The sequence below is a fragment of the Vanellus vanellus genome, assembly GCF_965231255.1.
Source record: "Vanellus vanellus genome assembly, chromosome: 2".
Classification (NCBI taxonomy): domain Eukaryota; kingdom Metazoa; phylum Chordata; class Aves; order Charadriiformes; family Charadriidae; genus Vanellus; species Vanellus vanellus.
This window is the reverse complement of record NC_138906.1, coordinates 78,368,282-78,385,591: the sequence shown is the minus strand read 5'-3', so window position 1 is coordinate 78,385,591 and position 17,310 is coordinate 78,368,282. Positions and strand designations below refer to the sequence as shown.

The following is a 17,310-nucleotide window of genomic DNA, read 5'->3' as shown; positions in this document are numbered from 1 at the left end:
TCTTTTCCCTTGTTTCTCCATTCATCTAATACTTTCTTAAAATCCACTCCTCTTTATTAGCAAGTGAGAGCTGTGGGGAAGAGGGCGTCCCCTCCTCTAAGTTACAAACACCCAGGTAGGACAGAATATAGTTCTCAAATCCGGGGCTGTGCAGGAGGATGTTGGAACTGGCCATATCAAAGGAAGAGGACGAAGATGTCTGGCATTTGGGGTTGCTTTTACAGCCTTCTCTGAATTTGACAATATAAATCCAAAACAAGTCCATCGTAAACAGAATTTCCCTGTGTAGAATGTTGAAAAATAAAGGAGATTTGGATGGTTAAACAGGCTATTTAATTCCGCTTGTTCTCAGTTTTCTGTATAAATGATCCTATTCTTTGCTCATGGATTAAGTCAAACCTGATACTTTTTTTATTCTAGATGTTTGTGGCAAAGCACTGTCTAACTCTTGTTTACGTCTCAATTTCTTCACTCTGTTGGAAGAGGTTTCCTTTGGTGTGTCAAAGCTTATTGAAGTTCTTGACATTAACTACTATATTAAATATAAAATATTGCATCCTAAAGTTGTCTCACTCTCGTTTATGTGGCTGTTTTCTTTTGTCTGGGAATTTTACGGACAGGTTGTAAGGCAGCTGCAGTTGGAAACCTGCTGCTGGGTCTTGGAAGCCAGCTGAAGTATCATTCTGTGTGTTTGGCTAAAGACAGCGTAGTGATTCTTCAAGTCTGATATGTCAGAGCATGCTGATGCAGAACTGTTTTAACTGAGGTGGTTTATTTAATCAGTCTCGTTAAACTGTTTTGACCGTTCAAGCTGGTCTGACATATCTGTGCAGAGCCAGGTTTCATTGCAATCCTACTTAAAGGCAATTTGTAGGCTATTTTCTTTTAAGACTGATGTTTTGGCCACCGGCGAAGGGACCTATTTCTGTCTTCTGAGGTTTTGTGGATTTGTTATAAACGGTAGGCCTTCCAGTGTCTAAAGGGGGCCTACAGGAGAGCTGGGGAAGGACTTTTTACTAGGGCATGTAGTGATAGGACGAGGGGGAATGGCTTCAAACTGGAAGAAGGTAGATTTACAGTAGGTATTAGGAAGAAGTTTTTCACTCTGAGGGTGGTGAGGCACTGGAACAGGTTGCCCAGAGAGGTTGTTGAGGCCCCATCCCTGGAAGTGTTCAAGGCCAGGCTGGATGGGGCTTGGAGCAACCTGGTCTGGTGGGAGGTGTCCCTGCCTATGGCAGGGGGTTGGAACTAGACGGTCTTTAAGGTCCCTTCCAACCTAAACGATTCTATGAATAGCAATAGCTGGGTACTTTACATTAGCAAAAGTGAGCTCTCAAATATGACAAGGCTTCTAAAGTAGAATAGCATATTGCTCAGTGGAGGGAACACATAACCAAGCACTTTAATCTGTATTTTCCCTTTGCTTTTGTGGTTGGCTTTGGGGACTAGGGTACCTGTAGCCACCTGAATGGTCAGATTGGGCTCTGGGCATACTAATGCCTTGCTGGCTGCATGTGCTCACTGCCACCTAAGATGGTATTAGGGGGTTTTTTCAGTATTAAGGAGGGCATGATTTAGACTGACAGTCTTGGGGTAAAAAACACTCAGCGAAATAGGATCAATGTGACTATAGGCATTTCCTACAAAAGGGAAGACCCTGTCCCCCAATCCCCAACTTCATGAGTCAGACCAAGTCATGTACTTCATGACAGTCCATTCCTACTCAGCTACAAACCAGGAGTGGATACGGTTGGCAATATGTGGCTCAAATAAAGCAAAATCTGCTAACCCTAACAAAAATTGAGATTTCTTGCTAAACACCTAGTTCCTCTAACATTCCTTTCCTGGTTTAGTGATTCCTGAGTCTTGAAAGCTCTGTTTGTAGTATAAATGGAAATCAGTAACTTTGATGATAGAATTTATATGCATAATGCAGTCTCCTATGGATAAAGGTTTAAACCTTTTTAATAGAGCTCACTTAATAATATTTACTTCTTGACCTCATTAGGAAAAGATGGAAACCATACTACCCTTACAAGCTGCAAACTCTTTGACACTTTGATCACTGTTTCTGATTGCCACTCGCATTGACGGCGGCTGTACTAAAAAGAAAAGGAAGGGAAACGTGAAACGGGGGGGGCCGTGTGTGATACGGTATCGCAGCGCAGGGCAGCAGGAATCCGCATTGTGTGTGATTACCAGACAGTAAATCAGCTGTGCTGTGCTAGAGCCAGAAACCAGTAGCTTTCACACTTGCTGCCTGTTTCCCACTCATTGTAAAGCTCTACCCTATCACTTGATAGACCTGGAAAGGAAGCGCAGAGGAAGCGAGTGCCACTGCTGGTTCAAAATGTTCCAGGGCGACTGGAAAGTTTGAGCAACGGCCTGGGTGAGAAGAACAAGACCTTATTGACAGGGTTCAATCCTAGTCAAGTCTGTTTCCCATCAACTTCCTAAGTAATCACAACCTTTCTTTTTTTTCTTCATCTCTTTGCACCCTCTGGTCTCCCACTTTCACTTCCTTTTTATTTTATATGTGTATTTATTTTAGTGGACTAAGCAACCAAGGAGAACTGGGAAGGTTTATTCCCTCTCATCCAACCCCTGCTAAATCCCAGAGGAATTATTAATGAAAAAGATGACAACTACATTAATAGTAGTTGTCATCCCCTGCCTTTGCCCCCATGTTTCTCCAGAGTTTCCATTGCACATTCCTTGAATTTCTCCTTTCTATAAGGTCTTGTTCTTTTCATTTGATGTGCAGACGTGCATGCTGTTCCAGTGATGCCACAGCACACGTGGTTTCTCCTGTTCTAGATCAAGTGGTGTCATAGACTAACGGGTGTTAGGTTATGGCACTGTAAAGTTATGTGAACACGCACATATACATGTAGTGGCAGAAATGTGTAAGCTGAGACTTTCTTGATTTCAAGCTCTTCTAGACTGTTTAAGACTTTATGAAACAATTATACCATAAAGTTATTCAATTTTTTTTCCTAATGCTGCAATTTTAAACCTACAGCAACATGCCCCTTGTGCACTGCACTATGCCATTTTCCATAGAATTATGCATGATTGTGCCATCAGTGTGTTAAGCAGTCTCCACTGGCAGTCCTGCTGCTCTAGGGCCTCCTACTGTATCTCAAATTTCTTACTTCAGTATGTTATTCTCCTTAGGCTGTCTATGAGACAAGAAAAGTTTGTTTAATCTGAGGTGAGAGAGTGTTTTTTCCCTGGAGAAACATGCTTTTAAAAAGAGGACTAAAGAGATGTCTGTCTAGTTTGGCACTTAAATGTCTCTGGCTGTGATCACGTCAGAGCAGATCCACATAATAGAGTTTAAGCATGGAAGCATAGGTGGCATCTCATGTTTTTATGGTCTTGCTGTAGCAAGCCAATTGACTCTGGTGGAATACTCTCACATATTAAAGGAACAACCAGTTCAAAATGTCAGTGAAGACTTGCAGACTCTTTGGGCACGGGTAATATTCACTAAATTGGTTAGTGAACAGTCTTATGGAGGGGTAAACTTTTCTGGGTTTGTGATGGTGTGTACACGTTTATAAGGATAATATGGCTTATTGTATTTGGTAATCCTGGCAATAGGGATGCCAGGAAAATCCTCTTATTTCAGGAAAACATGCGCTAGCATGTGTTTTGAAGTATTTGCTTTTGGGGAGTTAATAATTTAAGTTTGACAAGGATTTAAAAGGAAGGGGGGGGGGGACACGGACGCGGGAACCCTAACCCAAACCAAAACACCCCAAGCTCTCAACCCTCAATGATATATAAAATGTGAAAATGGCTCATATTCTGTAGTATAAATATAGGGTGTGTTAGGGATATTTTTGAATTGGTCAGGCATCGGGCAGGCAGAATTACTGCCGCCTGAAAGAGCACATGTATGAGGAAGACACGAGCGTGACACAGTGCTACAGAGGCACGTTGGTTTGCAGAGTATGCCAAGCTTGCACCAGTTTTTCTAGAATGTTTTTCCTTCCTTATCTCCAAAATAGTTCAAATTCAATAACTGTGGTTAGGGTATTTTGGAAAGACGTCCCCAGGTACTTTATAATAGAACTTGGGAAAAGATTCAAGAGACAGGAGTTCTCAACCAGCATTTGTCAGCAAGTTATCTTAAAATATACTGCTTCTTAATCTAAAATTAACCAAAAAGTATCTATAGTATTTTCAGGTCAGTGTATAAATCTGGGGAAATCAAAGTATATGCTTGTTACCCGCTCAGCTCACTGCAGTATTTTTTTTTTTTCCCCTTTTTTTTCCCTTTTTTTGAGACCTTAACCAGTCCAAATCTCCCAGGCCCATTCACTGTGTTTCTAACATTTTCCTGTATCTTACTCTTCCCAGGATGGATCGTACTTGGCTGAGTTCCTGCTGGAAAAAGGTTACGAGGTGAGTGACTCGGTGACTGGCTGTGGGCTGATGGAGTCGTTTGGATGCTGCAGCTTCAGCTTCCTCTGCTTCTGTCCTTCTCTGTGTATGTTTTCCACTCCAGCCCTAGATAACAAATCAAAACTCCGGAGAGGAATGTGCAACATGGCCTGTAATCGTGCCAGGTTATTGTACTATTTATCATCTAATGTCCACTGGTGGATTCCCTCTTCTCCTCAGGGTAAAGCTGCTTTGCGTGTTTCCCGCCAACTCAGATAAGCAGCGACCTGTGTGAGCCAAAACTGTAAGGAATTAGGGAATAATTTATGATGCAATGTACCACATAAAGGAATAAGAATCTCTTGTTTGTTTGCTCCCGCCCACCCCTCGGTCCACACTAAAAGCCCTTTTATTTTGGCAGTTATACTTCAGCAATAAAAACCTTGCATTTTGCTTTCTCTGTTTAAAAAAAAATTAAAAAAACCCCAACAAACAAACCCCAAAATACACTTTGGTAGTGTTACTTTCCACCCCTTCTTTTGAATTAATTATATTCTTGTTTAGCACATGATTTTCATTTACCTTTTTCCTTAGAATGAAGGGAGTCTGATTCCTTACTTTTTGCTACATAATTTTCCCTGGCAAAATTGGCTTTTTTGTGGCCCAGCAAAGCAACAATCACGTTGCTATGGTACGATTTGATGGTTTTGAACTGTTGTGGGCATATATGTGAGAATGTTTGCCTTTTCAGTTATGAAAGATGCTTCCAAAATATATGATAATGGAAGGAAAGGGGTGGTCAAATTAATCTCCCCACAATACGGTATTTTCTGTCTTTTTAGTAAAAGCTAATGCTTGTTCTAATATTGGATTTCATTACTTCTGTTGTAGTATTGCTTCATAGCTTAGTGAGAAGTCTCTTCTCAGCCAGTCTGTGCTTTCCATACTTTTGCATGTGGTTACTCTTGCCTTGCTTATTCCATTCTTTCTCCTGCTTTGTAGTTTAATCTGCTTATTGCTTTTGGGTTCTCAGTGTTGTATATTGATTATTTTTACTATCTCTCCATTCCCTTTGGGGAAGAGAGATATCATTGTGGTTGCACTGTGGCAAAAGCACGCGCTCTCTCCTAGTCCACAATGAAATAGGGAACTGCTAACTGCAACGAAAGTGAAATATAACATTTTCTACAATAGAAAGGTTACAATAATTTGGTAGACGAGTTTTTTCCCTGTTCCTCAACTCTCCATTTATTTGGTGGAATTCTTTCCTGTGTTCTCAGTTAGAGACCTCTGTTCCTGAATAACTGAACACAAGAGTACAGGTGATAACTGATTGCCTCCCTAACAAAGCTGGTTCCTTTGACTTTTTTTTTTTTTTAATTTCAATCTGTTTAAAGATCAAGCCCTATTGAGAAAAATCCACTGATCTTACATTCTTAACTAGATTAACCAGTTTGCACACATTTTGGCTTGTCACAAAGTTTGCATTTCACCTGTCCTATGCAGACAAAGGTACCTTTCATCAGTTTTTTTATGGTACTATTGCTGTCATGGATTAAGCATTTGGCAGATTTTCTTTCTCTTGTATGTGCATACCAGAAAAAGGCGTGGGAGGAAAAAAAAGCTGGGTTTGCATGTATTCTTGTTATCGCTGGATGCAGCAAGCTCTTGGGATTTGTTTGTTTGCTGAAACTTTTTGAAGTCCTGGGGTGATTGCATTTAATACATCTCACTGGTCAAATGTTGGTATCGCAGTCATTCAGCTGACACAAAGCTCTTGCAAGCACAATCTTTCATCAAGCTTCGAGACTTGCTGGCAAGACTTGGCTTATTGGTCAATCGTTTGTGTGAACTTCGATTTCAGTGTGACTTCATTCAGAGATAGATAATTGAGAGCTCAAGCAGTCTCTCATCAGGACTTCAAGCCAAAATATTTAATTTGCTAGAAGAGTTGTAGAGCACTTCATTTTGCTTCCTTTAGAATAACTTGATACTTTAAAACTACAAAGTCTGATTATTTTTTTTTACTCAGCAACACAGATGTTCCTTTGAGTACTCAAAATATTTCCAGCATCTTTTGCAAAAAGAAGTTATTACGGAAGTGTCTTTTTTTTTTTTTAAAGTGTTTCTCTGTAAACCTTATGTCCCTATAAATTGTACACAAATTCTATAAATAATTATTTGGATAGGACTTTTAGCTGCATAACATTGAAAATTTATCTTTATAAATTGATTATTTGACGGAAATTTCTTTTGGGGGGCTATGTTTTGAAGTTCTCCATTGATCCTCAAAATGCAAATATCTTAGTTGTGGAAAATTTAGTGTTTGAATTGTAGAACAAGGTACATTGTGAGCCTGTAGTGTGGCTGGGCACCCAAGTGATTTTATGCAAGGAAATTTGGCATAAATTTGACTTGCGGGTTGTAAAGATGAAGCCATTCAGCTATTATTAGAGATCCTGACACCAAAATGTCATTTGTAAAGCGGCAAACCGGTCTCACTCTGCGGTTGTGCATACCTTTTTTTACTCAGTTAAGTTTCAGACTTAAGATGGAATAAAAAATGTTTTCCGTGTCAATAACCATAGCTTGTGTTATGTGTAAAAACAAAAATCCCCAAAGAGAACCAAGCTGGACCCCAAAATGCTGCCTGTTCCTCCTGGTATATTCTCGCAGGTACGAGCGAGAGAGGAAAGCGATGGCCCAACCCAACCAAGTGCAGGATGCCTCAAGCTGTAAGGGATCACTTTCAGAAATAATAACGAGCAGGAAGAAGTGGAGGACAGTCAGATGCTGAAGGTGGATTTCACCTGTGCAAGCACAACCTCTGCAGCTGGTAACCGAAGCTAACATGAATTTTGGCAGCAGGCATGGGGCTACCTTACATAAGGAGGAAACAGGATCAGCGTTGGAACAATTTCTCTAATGTGTTAGACACAAACGGGCTTTTCTTTAATGTTAGTCAGAACCAGTGGTAGGTTTTTTTCACCAACTTATTTACGGTGGCTGGTTAAAGGAAATTCCCAACCTGTGTTTCAGCCTTAGTCTTGCCCGTGTGTCTTGTAACCCACCGGACAGCGCTGAGTCATCAGGTCCACAGAATAGCACTGACTGTTCTGGCTGTTCTTCCAAAACCCCAGAAAGTGAATAACAGCTGTTTTCTAAAATATATCTGGGCCTTGCAGCTGCTGCACCTTCTTTCCCCTTGTCTCTTTCTTCCCTTCTCTCCTCTCTGCCTCTTCTCATTTCCCTAGCCCCATCTCCTGCTGCTGCTTTTCCCGTGCCCATCATCTCTGGCTCCAGAAAGACTCTGCAGCCAGGGAGGAGTGGTTATCTTGGGATTCACAGGTTGCTTCTCCAAGTCCTGTAGTGCTGGCAAATCTCACTCACTAGGCGATGGTGCTCTAGGGCAATTCAACAAAGGTGTTTTCTGTACCGTGTCTGATGCTTGGGCTGCTAGTGGTGTCAACAAGGGAGAAGATGAAACCACTGAAGGGTACTAAAATAAATATGACAGCATTAGAACTCATCTCCAAGTATTTTGTTACGATTTTGATAACTGTCTGACTTTAGGAACAGAGACAACCTCTGATTACCTGATACAAGGGTTAGGCCCATGTATATGAAAAGAGCAATGATGATGATGAACATTTTCCTCAATGTTTAGCACTTTCCTTTTGTATTTTTCCCTGTTCAATCCCCAGGTGCATGGCATCGTTCGTCGGTCTAGTTCTTTTAATACAGGCCGGATTGAACATCTCTATAAGAACCCACAGGCTCACATTGAAGGAAGTAAGACTTTGTTTTTATATTCACAGTGGGTTTTTTTCTTCTTAGTGTGTGTTTGGTGGAAAAGGTCCCTGGGAGGAGGAAGGGAATCCCGGTTTCCTTTACCTAAATGTTGTTAGGGAGTAGTTATTTTTAAGCTGTGTTTAACTTAGGATTGGTTATTTAAAACAAAAAACAAACAAACAACAAAAAAAAAACCTTGATAGCGAAGCTTTCCTTTTCTCAGTTTGTGTTAGCTAGCTGCTCTATCTCAGGAAGAAAAGTGATGATTTTTTTTTCTCTGAAAACGTGACACAAAGTATCGATACTCTTGTGTGTGTGTGAGTTACCAAGAGAGGAAAATACCAGAGGGGCTGAGGAGGGCACTTTCTGTTGTGTGGAAACGCTGCCACAGTTTGTACGTAGCTAGGCTGTAGCAATTCGAAAATGGCTGGGCCCTGCAAAAAGCTACGTGAGGTTGAAAACACTGAGATATCAGAATAATAAAACGTGTGGGGGGGGTTGAGGCAGTTATATTAAGCACTCCACTTCTGTTTCCTCGTGAGCTTCTTAGTGCCCGATGGAGGTGAAGGTTTGGGGACAGCCTGTATGACAGCATGAATGAGACATGATCTTCTTACTGATGACAGGAAGAATGAATCTTTGGACCTTCTGAATTTCTACACCCAAGGAAATTATTACCTGCTTTTCCTGAAAGGAAGGCATTGCTCTTGGAAACTTCCTAATTTACTGTATTCTCTGTTACCGATAATAATTTGGAAAGCTGAAATTATTACCTGTAGTGTACACTTTGCAAAAATTGTTTTGAGTATTTTACCTTAAAGAAGGTTAACCGGTCACTTAATGAGAAGAAGCTGAAATGTTGGATGGCTCCAGTTCAGCAGAAGGATTGAGCATTTTAACAAGTCTATAGTTCTCTATCCTATGCATATTTTGTAGAGTTGTGCAGACTGACACTGTCCTAAATAGTCCAATTTAAGGTATTGTTAACACTAAATATCTCCATGCCGTAAATGTCTTTTGAAGTCAGCTTCCCACCACGGTTAAATGGGGTCTGATTTTATCAAATTGTAATATATAATGCAACTTTTAGATTTCACTTGATCTTTGCTTGTAATTTAAAAAAAATAATAATTGCTGACGTGATTTCAATGGTATTTGCTGTGAATAGTTGTTACTTGCTGTACACTGCTTCTTAAAATACCTGATTGAGAGAGGGGTTAAATTGAATAAAATATCTTCATGAAGAATACTGAAACCTGTGCTTCCGTCAAGGACAATGTAAGAACTGTGTTTCCCATGACTTACATTTATGGCTCACAAGGTAAAATGAAGCAAAAGAAATCAAACAGGAACCTGTGCATTCATCTTGTGAATATGAAAAGTGATTGGAGAAGACAATGTAGATCGTGATAAATATGTAGGCGAACATTTAAGGAAAGGGATGGAAAAGGGAAAAAGAAAGCAGACCTTAAATGTTTTTCCCTACTTCTTATCTCATTTTGCTTTAACTGAGGAATGCAGCCATATGAATGGGAGGAGGAGGAGCAATTGGACTTGGAATCTCAGGAAAGGCTGCTCTGTGGAAACTGTTTGGAAACAATGGGTTTCCAGGCAGTACTGGAGGAAGCAAAGAAGCAATAGTGGTTGATGTGAGAAAACCCTAATTTTGTCTTTGCCCTATGTGCTCTTCCCATGAGGAATTGATTACACATTACGAGATGATGAACTTCATAGGCAGTGAACAAAAAAAAAAAAAATTAGGGAGAACAAGAAGGAAAACAAGGTGTTTCCTGAAGCGAGCCCTCCGGCTATTGCTTGCTAAGGAGGTTTTTAGATTGGATAATATTGCTAAAACCCAAAGGTTTTGACATTTGATCTGTGTTTCTAAACCTTTGTACCAAATAAACCCCATTTGTAGTAAGTCTTTCCTCTTAGCCTGTTGCTCTTGAAAGATGTTTTTCATGGGTCAGAAAATGAACAAAGCCTCATGCCCTGCCCCCCTTCCAAAAAGCCATTTTGACAAGAAGCTTTGAAGACTTGATGGCAAACAAAAATCGGGGATTCCCCTTTGAGAGCTTTAAACTTAAGGTAATCGTGGGAGGGTATCTCTGCTCGGCTCAGCGCAGCTGGCAGCCCGCCTTCCCCTGGGAAAGCCCTGAGGCTGCTCTCTGGCCTGGGGATGGTGTGGCAGAACTGGGTATCTTTGGTGTCGGAAGAGGGAACCTGGCTGTGGCACCTCTTTCCTGCTCAGTTGCTACTTTGGCTGGAGAGGAACCAGTTGCTCTTTCAGACTCTAGGGCTCCTGCAGAGCCACTGCTGCTCCCTGGGCTTCCTCTTGTAATGGTGTCCTCTGCTCTCTCCTCTTGAAAGGCTGGCTCAGCTGGCAGGGACATCTCATTTAAGTCCCTGCCAAGGTAAGCAGAGGAAGAAGAGGGCCCCCTGTTGCCTCAGGGAAGCTTTCTTTTCTGGGACCAAGAGGGTAGTAGTGCCTTTGGGCTCTTTCCTGCTCCCACCAGCCTGAGTTGTCCTGAAAAAAGTGGTAACTGCCATCTGAGAAGTTGGTTAGGTGGTGATTGCTCTTGATCTCTATTTAGCATTGCAAGAAAAATGCAGCAGTTTTTAAGGTGGTCTGGACACCAACAGTTTTGAGGATTGCAGGTTAACGGCAATATTCAAATAGTTTTATCCTATAACCATTTTGGATCTTGTGCATGCTGTGGCCCTCAGGCAGAATGGGTTTCATGTATTGAATTCCATTTGGAGAGCAGGACGACAGTTGTGTTCCATACAAGTGGAAACATGGTATTGTTCCATCACCACCTGTATAGAACTGGTGGCAGGAATAAGGCAGCCTACACCATGGATAATTGATGTGTATGCACAAAAAGGGTTATAACCCTCATATTTAATCACAGTTATCTCTTTCTTTAAAAAAAAAAAAAAGTTGCATTACCATTCTGTTACCTGTTAGCTACAGCTTCAGCTGGGTCTTGAAGTCTCTTCAGAGCTGTTCTTTTCAAGCAATGTGGATGTAAAAGCAGATTTCAAGAATATACTGTGACCTGCTGTGGGCTGTATCACTTTATCAATCTGAAGAGCCTCAAGTACCTGTTAAATAGGAATGTGCAAGGCTGAACACTCGAGAACTGCGTGATCTGTTACTTTCTTGCTGCCTTAAACTGTTTAAAAATCAATAACACCCCACAACAGCTTAAATAAAACCAAAGTTCACATATCTCTCCAGCGTTTAAAAAAAAAAAAAAAAGTACTGTGGATTCATATGGTAGTGTCTTGTAATAAACCTTGCGTTTCCTGGTTTCGGGATTGAAAAAAAAAAAAAAGGAAAAAATCAAGTTGATATCTGTAGATGGTACAGCTCCCCAAAAGTGGTGACCATTATCAAATGGGAAGACCGCTAAACTGTACTCAAATAGGAATTTCTTCTTTTTCCTGGAGATAGTGCAATGTAAACGTAAATTTATGAAGGTCAAAAACATCAGAAGCAAATCTATGTAAATACGGCAAGTAAATGTAAACAGCTAATTCATCAATAGTTATAACAAGATTTTGCTTTTTGTTGAATAGATATGTGAATGGCAGTGTGGTGCTGTGATTTTATTTTTTAAATAAGAGGAAAATGAGGCCTGTTTTTATCAGAATGAATTTCACTTCTGGAATAATTACTCGACAGATCAGGATCATTGCAGCCTGCTCTTAATTTTGATGGGAGCTGCTCTCATGCTCTTACCTACTTTTTCACACACAAATTAGAAAGTAACTCAGTTAGGAAGGGATAAATAACAGCTGTGTGACTGACATGTCTGACCACATGTGAGATTTTGGTGTGTAATATCATGAAGCATGTTTCATGGACAATTACAGTGTTCTCTGAAACTCCTTTCCGGTGTGTATCTATATTTAAATGGAAAAACAATAGTCATAAATGCAGAACTGTAATGTTCCCTAAATATTAATCTTGTAGGTACCTTAGGCATTTTTGTTGTGTTGTGAAATTATTCACAGTGAGGAACTTAAAAATGTGCAACATTTGGGGAAGGAGGAGAAAGGTCTCGATGTATACTTAAGAAGTTCTTAAAAAACTTTGTGAGTGAAAGACTGGAAGCCTACGCTAAAATAATGTGCTTTTTTTGTGGCTGAAATTCTCTATATGACATTTATCTAATTTATGCGACCTGGGTTAATGAAGTGTAAAGTATTAAACAAATGATATAAATGTTGCTAGGTAAATCAGATTATTTAAAAGAGAATCTGACATGATATTCATTACTCCTGCAGGGAAATACATGTTGTGCTTAAAGCAGGGAAAAAAAACCAAGCAAAACCTTCTTCAGCCAATGATCTCTTAACTTTTTCCAATAAATGTTTACTTGGATTTTAAACCTGGAATAGGATTGGGACCAAGAATGCCATATTGTTCTGGGGCTAAAGTGTATTAACTCTGTGTTCTTAAACTCTGAAGACATGAAGCTGCACTATGGTGATCTCACGGACAGCACCTGCCTGGTGAAGATCATTAATGAAGTCAAACCTACTGAGATATACAACCTGGGAGCTCAGAGCCATGTCAAGGTGAGTACCTTCCAGCGCTGAGAATTGTGAACGTGCATTGGTGGTGGTATACTGCTTTGATTGTTTTAGACTGCAGGATTAGTAGCTGTTCTAACAACTGCTAATTTTGGCGGGGAAACGCTGCCTTAAATCAAGATAGTTGTGCTTCCTGCGGTGCTGAATTACTGCCCGAGTCTTGCTGCTGAAAATATATTAAGATGTCGGAGTAAGTGAGGTTAAATTGTCGTTACCAACAAAATCTGTGGGTTTAGAAATCTGAATTTTCTACCCCGTGAAACAGCTTTTGCTGTAGAGTTTGCTGATCACTCCTAGTGGAGAAGCTTTGCAGTGTTGTTAGGCCAAACAGCACTGAAAACCACGTTATTCTGTTTGTATTAAAATCCATACGTGTATCTGCATGTGTCGCTTCTAGAAAGGCCTCACCTGTACCAGTTTTCATGCAGGTGGGGTTCTTTGAAAGATTTACCTACAAAGACAGAAAATAGCTTTGCTACTACTTGCGGTATTATAATATTTCTGGGGTTTCAGTTGGAAAAATCAAGTTGTTGTGGAAACTGAAACAAAAAGGACTTGAAGATGAGCGACTTGACCCTGGCGAGTACTGCTGCATCATGAGGAGAGAAAATCAATAGTAGAGAGGGTAACTTTAATTTGCATTTTACGTATGTTAAGCTATACTGCTGTGTCATGGAAAAGCTCAGTTTGCTAACAGGTGACCACTATTTACTTGCAGAAGCCTCATTCATACTTCATGATTACAAACTGAAACCGATGGCCGGGTGGAAATTTGTTATTAAAATAAATTGTGTGTCAGTCGTATGTCCCGTCCTTATTGTGTGCGACGTGAAAGTATTCTTAAGTGGTAATATTCCCTGGCCACTCTTGAGCTGAGAACTGAAGGAGCATTTAAGCCTTGTGAAAATCAGTTTGGCTTCCGTTTTGTACGTCAGCCTTCCTACAAAAAGCAATGTGTTGTTCCTCTCACTCTGTAAGCCTTGAAATTCGGCAAGAGGAAATCATGTTGAAAAACTGCAGTTATTGACCAAACAAACATCAGAATATAGAGATGAAATGAGCGTAATTTTGCTTTTAAATTGCTTGCATGATTGAATTATCCAGTTTGCTCTGTGCTAAACATGAGTCTGGGTTTATTAGCTCAGATACAGCAGCGTAGGGACAAAGCTACGTGAGTCCAAGGGCAGCTCTGGTCCAGAAGACAATTTGACTGCTGCTTTGCAGAGGGAAACCTGAGCTGGCGAACCTTGCTGGGTATTCGCAGTCCACAGCTAGGTGTTCCAGCAGGTCTTTTCTTGGACTAGTGCATGGGATAACAATCTCCACGGAAATTGCTTCTGTCCCTTAGGTGGTGTTAGCATAGGATAACATTCTAGTCCCAAACTATTTCCATGTGGCTGCTGCAGCTGCCAACAGTTCAAATCACTTCACTGGGAGGGCGTGAAAGGGTGGTGGTGATGCTGCTATAGATTCTTGCATGGCACTGCCATGGGCTCTGGGAGAGCTTATTCCTCAAATATCTCACTGCATGAACATTTTGAGCCCATGAAGATATGGCACTGAGTTTTGGCTTTTGGAGATCTAATGTGCCTTGGAGCACAATGGGGAGACATCAAAATGGCTGTTTTAAAAGCTAGCCTGAATGCAGCAGGACAGTACTTAAGCAATGTTAGAAGTCCTACTGGAAGTCTAGATGGACTTCTTCAGGGTGTGCTGCTTATGCTTCCTAGTATCTCCATAATAAAATGTTGTTGTGGTTGAGGAGAGAACCTAGGCACCCCAAGTCTGTTGACCGAGGTGATTGGAGGACTTACTATGGTATCAATAGGACTTAAAAGCAGTCCAACAGTGCCTTACCATTTAAATAAAAAAATCCCAGTGTTAGAAGAGGGAGTAGAACTTGGCTACCTGTTAGGGGTGGATGTCTTCACCAGAGGCCTGAACAGCTCTTACCATTAAAACTTGGTTATGTAAACTTACTGGTTTTGCCTGTGTGCATCATATTTGGGGAAGGAGGGAAGAGAACTTCTAATCTTAGCTTGCTTCACTTTCTGGTGACTTTGAACCAGTGATGACTTCAATATTTTTTGGTGGTGTTTGTGTTGGCTTGTGTTTATGCAAAATAAAGTTTTTTATCACTCTCACTTCCAGTTAGTTTATGTGAGCCATGCTGAAGTGAAGGAAAATAAAATAATAGGAAGTTGGTCTGGTTTCCTGTAGGAAACCAATGAAGATGAAATTGGTTCTTGGAATGAACCCACAGTAGTCTGGGAAATACTGTCAGAGAAGACGTTTTTCTGAATCATAAATAGCCAGGACTGTGACTCATAAAGTAGGTCACTCAGAGGCTGATCTGATCTTGTACATGGGAGAAAGTGAGTGAATACTGAAACTTGCTCCTTATTGAAAACAGTAAACTTTAACAGAATGATATCATCAGTAGGAACAAATTATCCAGTGTGCATTCCTGTCTGTTTTGGTGAGAAATAGGGGTTAGCTCTCCGCACTGTAGCTTCTCCACTGATGTTCAGAGAACAGTAGCGCATTCACTTCATAGTTACTAAGTAAACAGTTTAGCCTCACTTTCTCTATCCAGTCTCTATGTGTCCTGCTGCTTTGGCTTTGGGTGCTTTGGGAATCTGGTGTGCTGACCACCATTTGTTTTCATTTAATTAGGTTTCGTGGGAATCATTGTTTACAGTATATTGCTTCTAAATAATAGCCTATTATTGCGTATAGGCAGCATGCAGATGGCTTCAGCTGAATTCTGTTATCTGTAACTCTATACTCATATCCCTCTGTCTGTTGAATGTTTTTGAAAATTAGTTATCCAAATGCTAGGTTGGCTAAAATGATATAAATGTCTCTGTGTGTAGCTGCACGCACATAGATAGATATGAACTTGCAACTATTTTTTTTTCTGAAGGACAAGTGATCTCATCAGTGTTTGATTGTGCTGTAAGATTTTCTTGTTGTTGTTTTGAGTTGTATTGGACTGGTGAAGCTGGTAGATATTCTTTTACAAATTTCTGAAGCAAAAAGGCATTGTGCCCTTAGTGAAAGATCTCTTGCTTTCAGCACTTGAAACTTGTTGCACTGGGCGGTTAGACGTAGGACTGCAGAAATGGCTCCGGTTTTATGGCTGTTGCTATCCTAGTAGTCACGTATTAAATAGCTCAGACCAACTTGGCTGTAGTGCAGATAGCCACAATTGCTCAGTTTACTTCTTTAAATTGTATTGGGTAGTAAGTTGTTTTGCCTACTTACTGTTGGCATTTGTCGCCAGAAATTTTATAGCGAATGTGTTTTCTGAGATACAAAAATAATGGGTTGACTTTTCTGTGATAACTGTTCCTTATGTTTGCAACATGGACATATTATTGAAGAGTAAAACCTTACTTGCATGTAACTGCATTTAAAAAAGCCAGTAAATGCGCAGTTTGGGTTTTGGTGTGTGTGGTTTTTTTTGTTTTGTTTTGTTTTTTAACTTGCAAGATGCATACAGGGCTGATTCTTGTTCTTTAGTTCAGGGAATATTAAGTTTCTATTTAGTTTTAAGTCCTTGCAGACATATGGGTGCTTGGAGTCAAGGAAGCTTGCGTGCTGGGTGCAGGGAGGGGAAACCTGAAGTACACAAGCAAACGTTTACATCATATAATTTTACAGAATCGCAGAATGGTTGAAGGTTGAAAGGGACCTCTGGAGGCTGTCTAGTCCAACCCCTTACTCAAAGGAGAGTCAGGTAGAGCAGGTTGCAGAGTCACGTTTTAAGTAGGACAAAGACTCCACAACCTCCCTGAGCAACCTGTTCCCTCACCTGTACAGTTCCGCAGTTCCATCACCCTCAGTAAAAAAAAAAAACAACCAACCAAACAAAAAAAAAACCAACCAGGACACACAGCATCACAAACTTTTTCATATTTTTAAATGGCATTTCCTGTATTTCAATTTGTCCCTATTGCCTCACCTCCTGTCACTGGATACCACTGAGAAGAGTCTGTCTCAGTCATCTTTACTCTTCCCACCACCCATCAGGTATTTTTATACACATCAGTCAGATCCCCCTGTGAGCCTTCTTCAGGCTAAACAAACCCAGCTTTCTCAGCCTCTCTTCATATGGCAGATGCTCCAGTCCTTCAGCCCTTTGTGGGTCCATTATGTCTGTACTGGGAACCCAAAATTCTCAGTGGTCTCGCCACTCAGGACTTAGAGTCAAAAGATCATTTCTCTTGACCTTCTGGTGACACCATAATGCAGCTGAAGATGCTGTTGGCTGCCTTTGCTAGCTCATGGTCAACTTGGTGACCAGCAGCTTCTTCCCAGCTGGTCAGCCCCCAGCATGTACTGGTGCATGAGGTCATTCCTTTGGAGTTGCAGGACTTTGCACTTCCATTTGTTGAATTTTGTGAAAATCTCTTCTGCCCATTTCTCCAGTCTGTTAAGGTCCCTCTGAAGGACAGTATACCCATCTGGCATTATCAGCCACTCCTCCCAATTTTGTATCATCTACAGACTTGGCTG

At 40.7% G+C, this 17,310-nt stretch overlaps 1 protein-coding gene across 1 annotated transcript in view; it reads left to right on the top strand.

The window, feature by feature from the left end:
• GMDS (GDP-mannose 4,6-dehydratase) overlaps positions 1 to 17,310 on the top strand; it is a 442,696-nt gene that overhangs the window by 67,837 nt on the left and 357,549 nt on the right. The window contains exons 2-4 of the mRNA XM_082499607.1: positions 4,369 to 4,413; positions 8,097 to 8,184; positions 12,665 to 12,774. Coding sequence (XP_082355733.1) covers positions 4,369 to 4,413; positions 8,097 to 8,184; positions 12,665 to 12,774 — 243 coding nt within the window. The remainder of the gene's footprint in view (positions 1 to 4,368; positions 4,414 to 8,096; positions 8,185 to 12,664; positions 12,775 to 17,310) is intronic.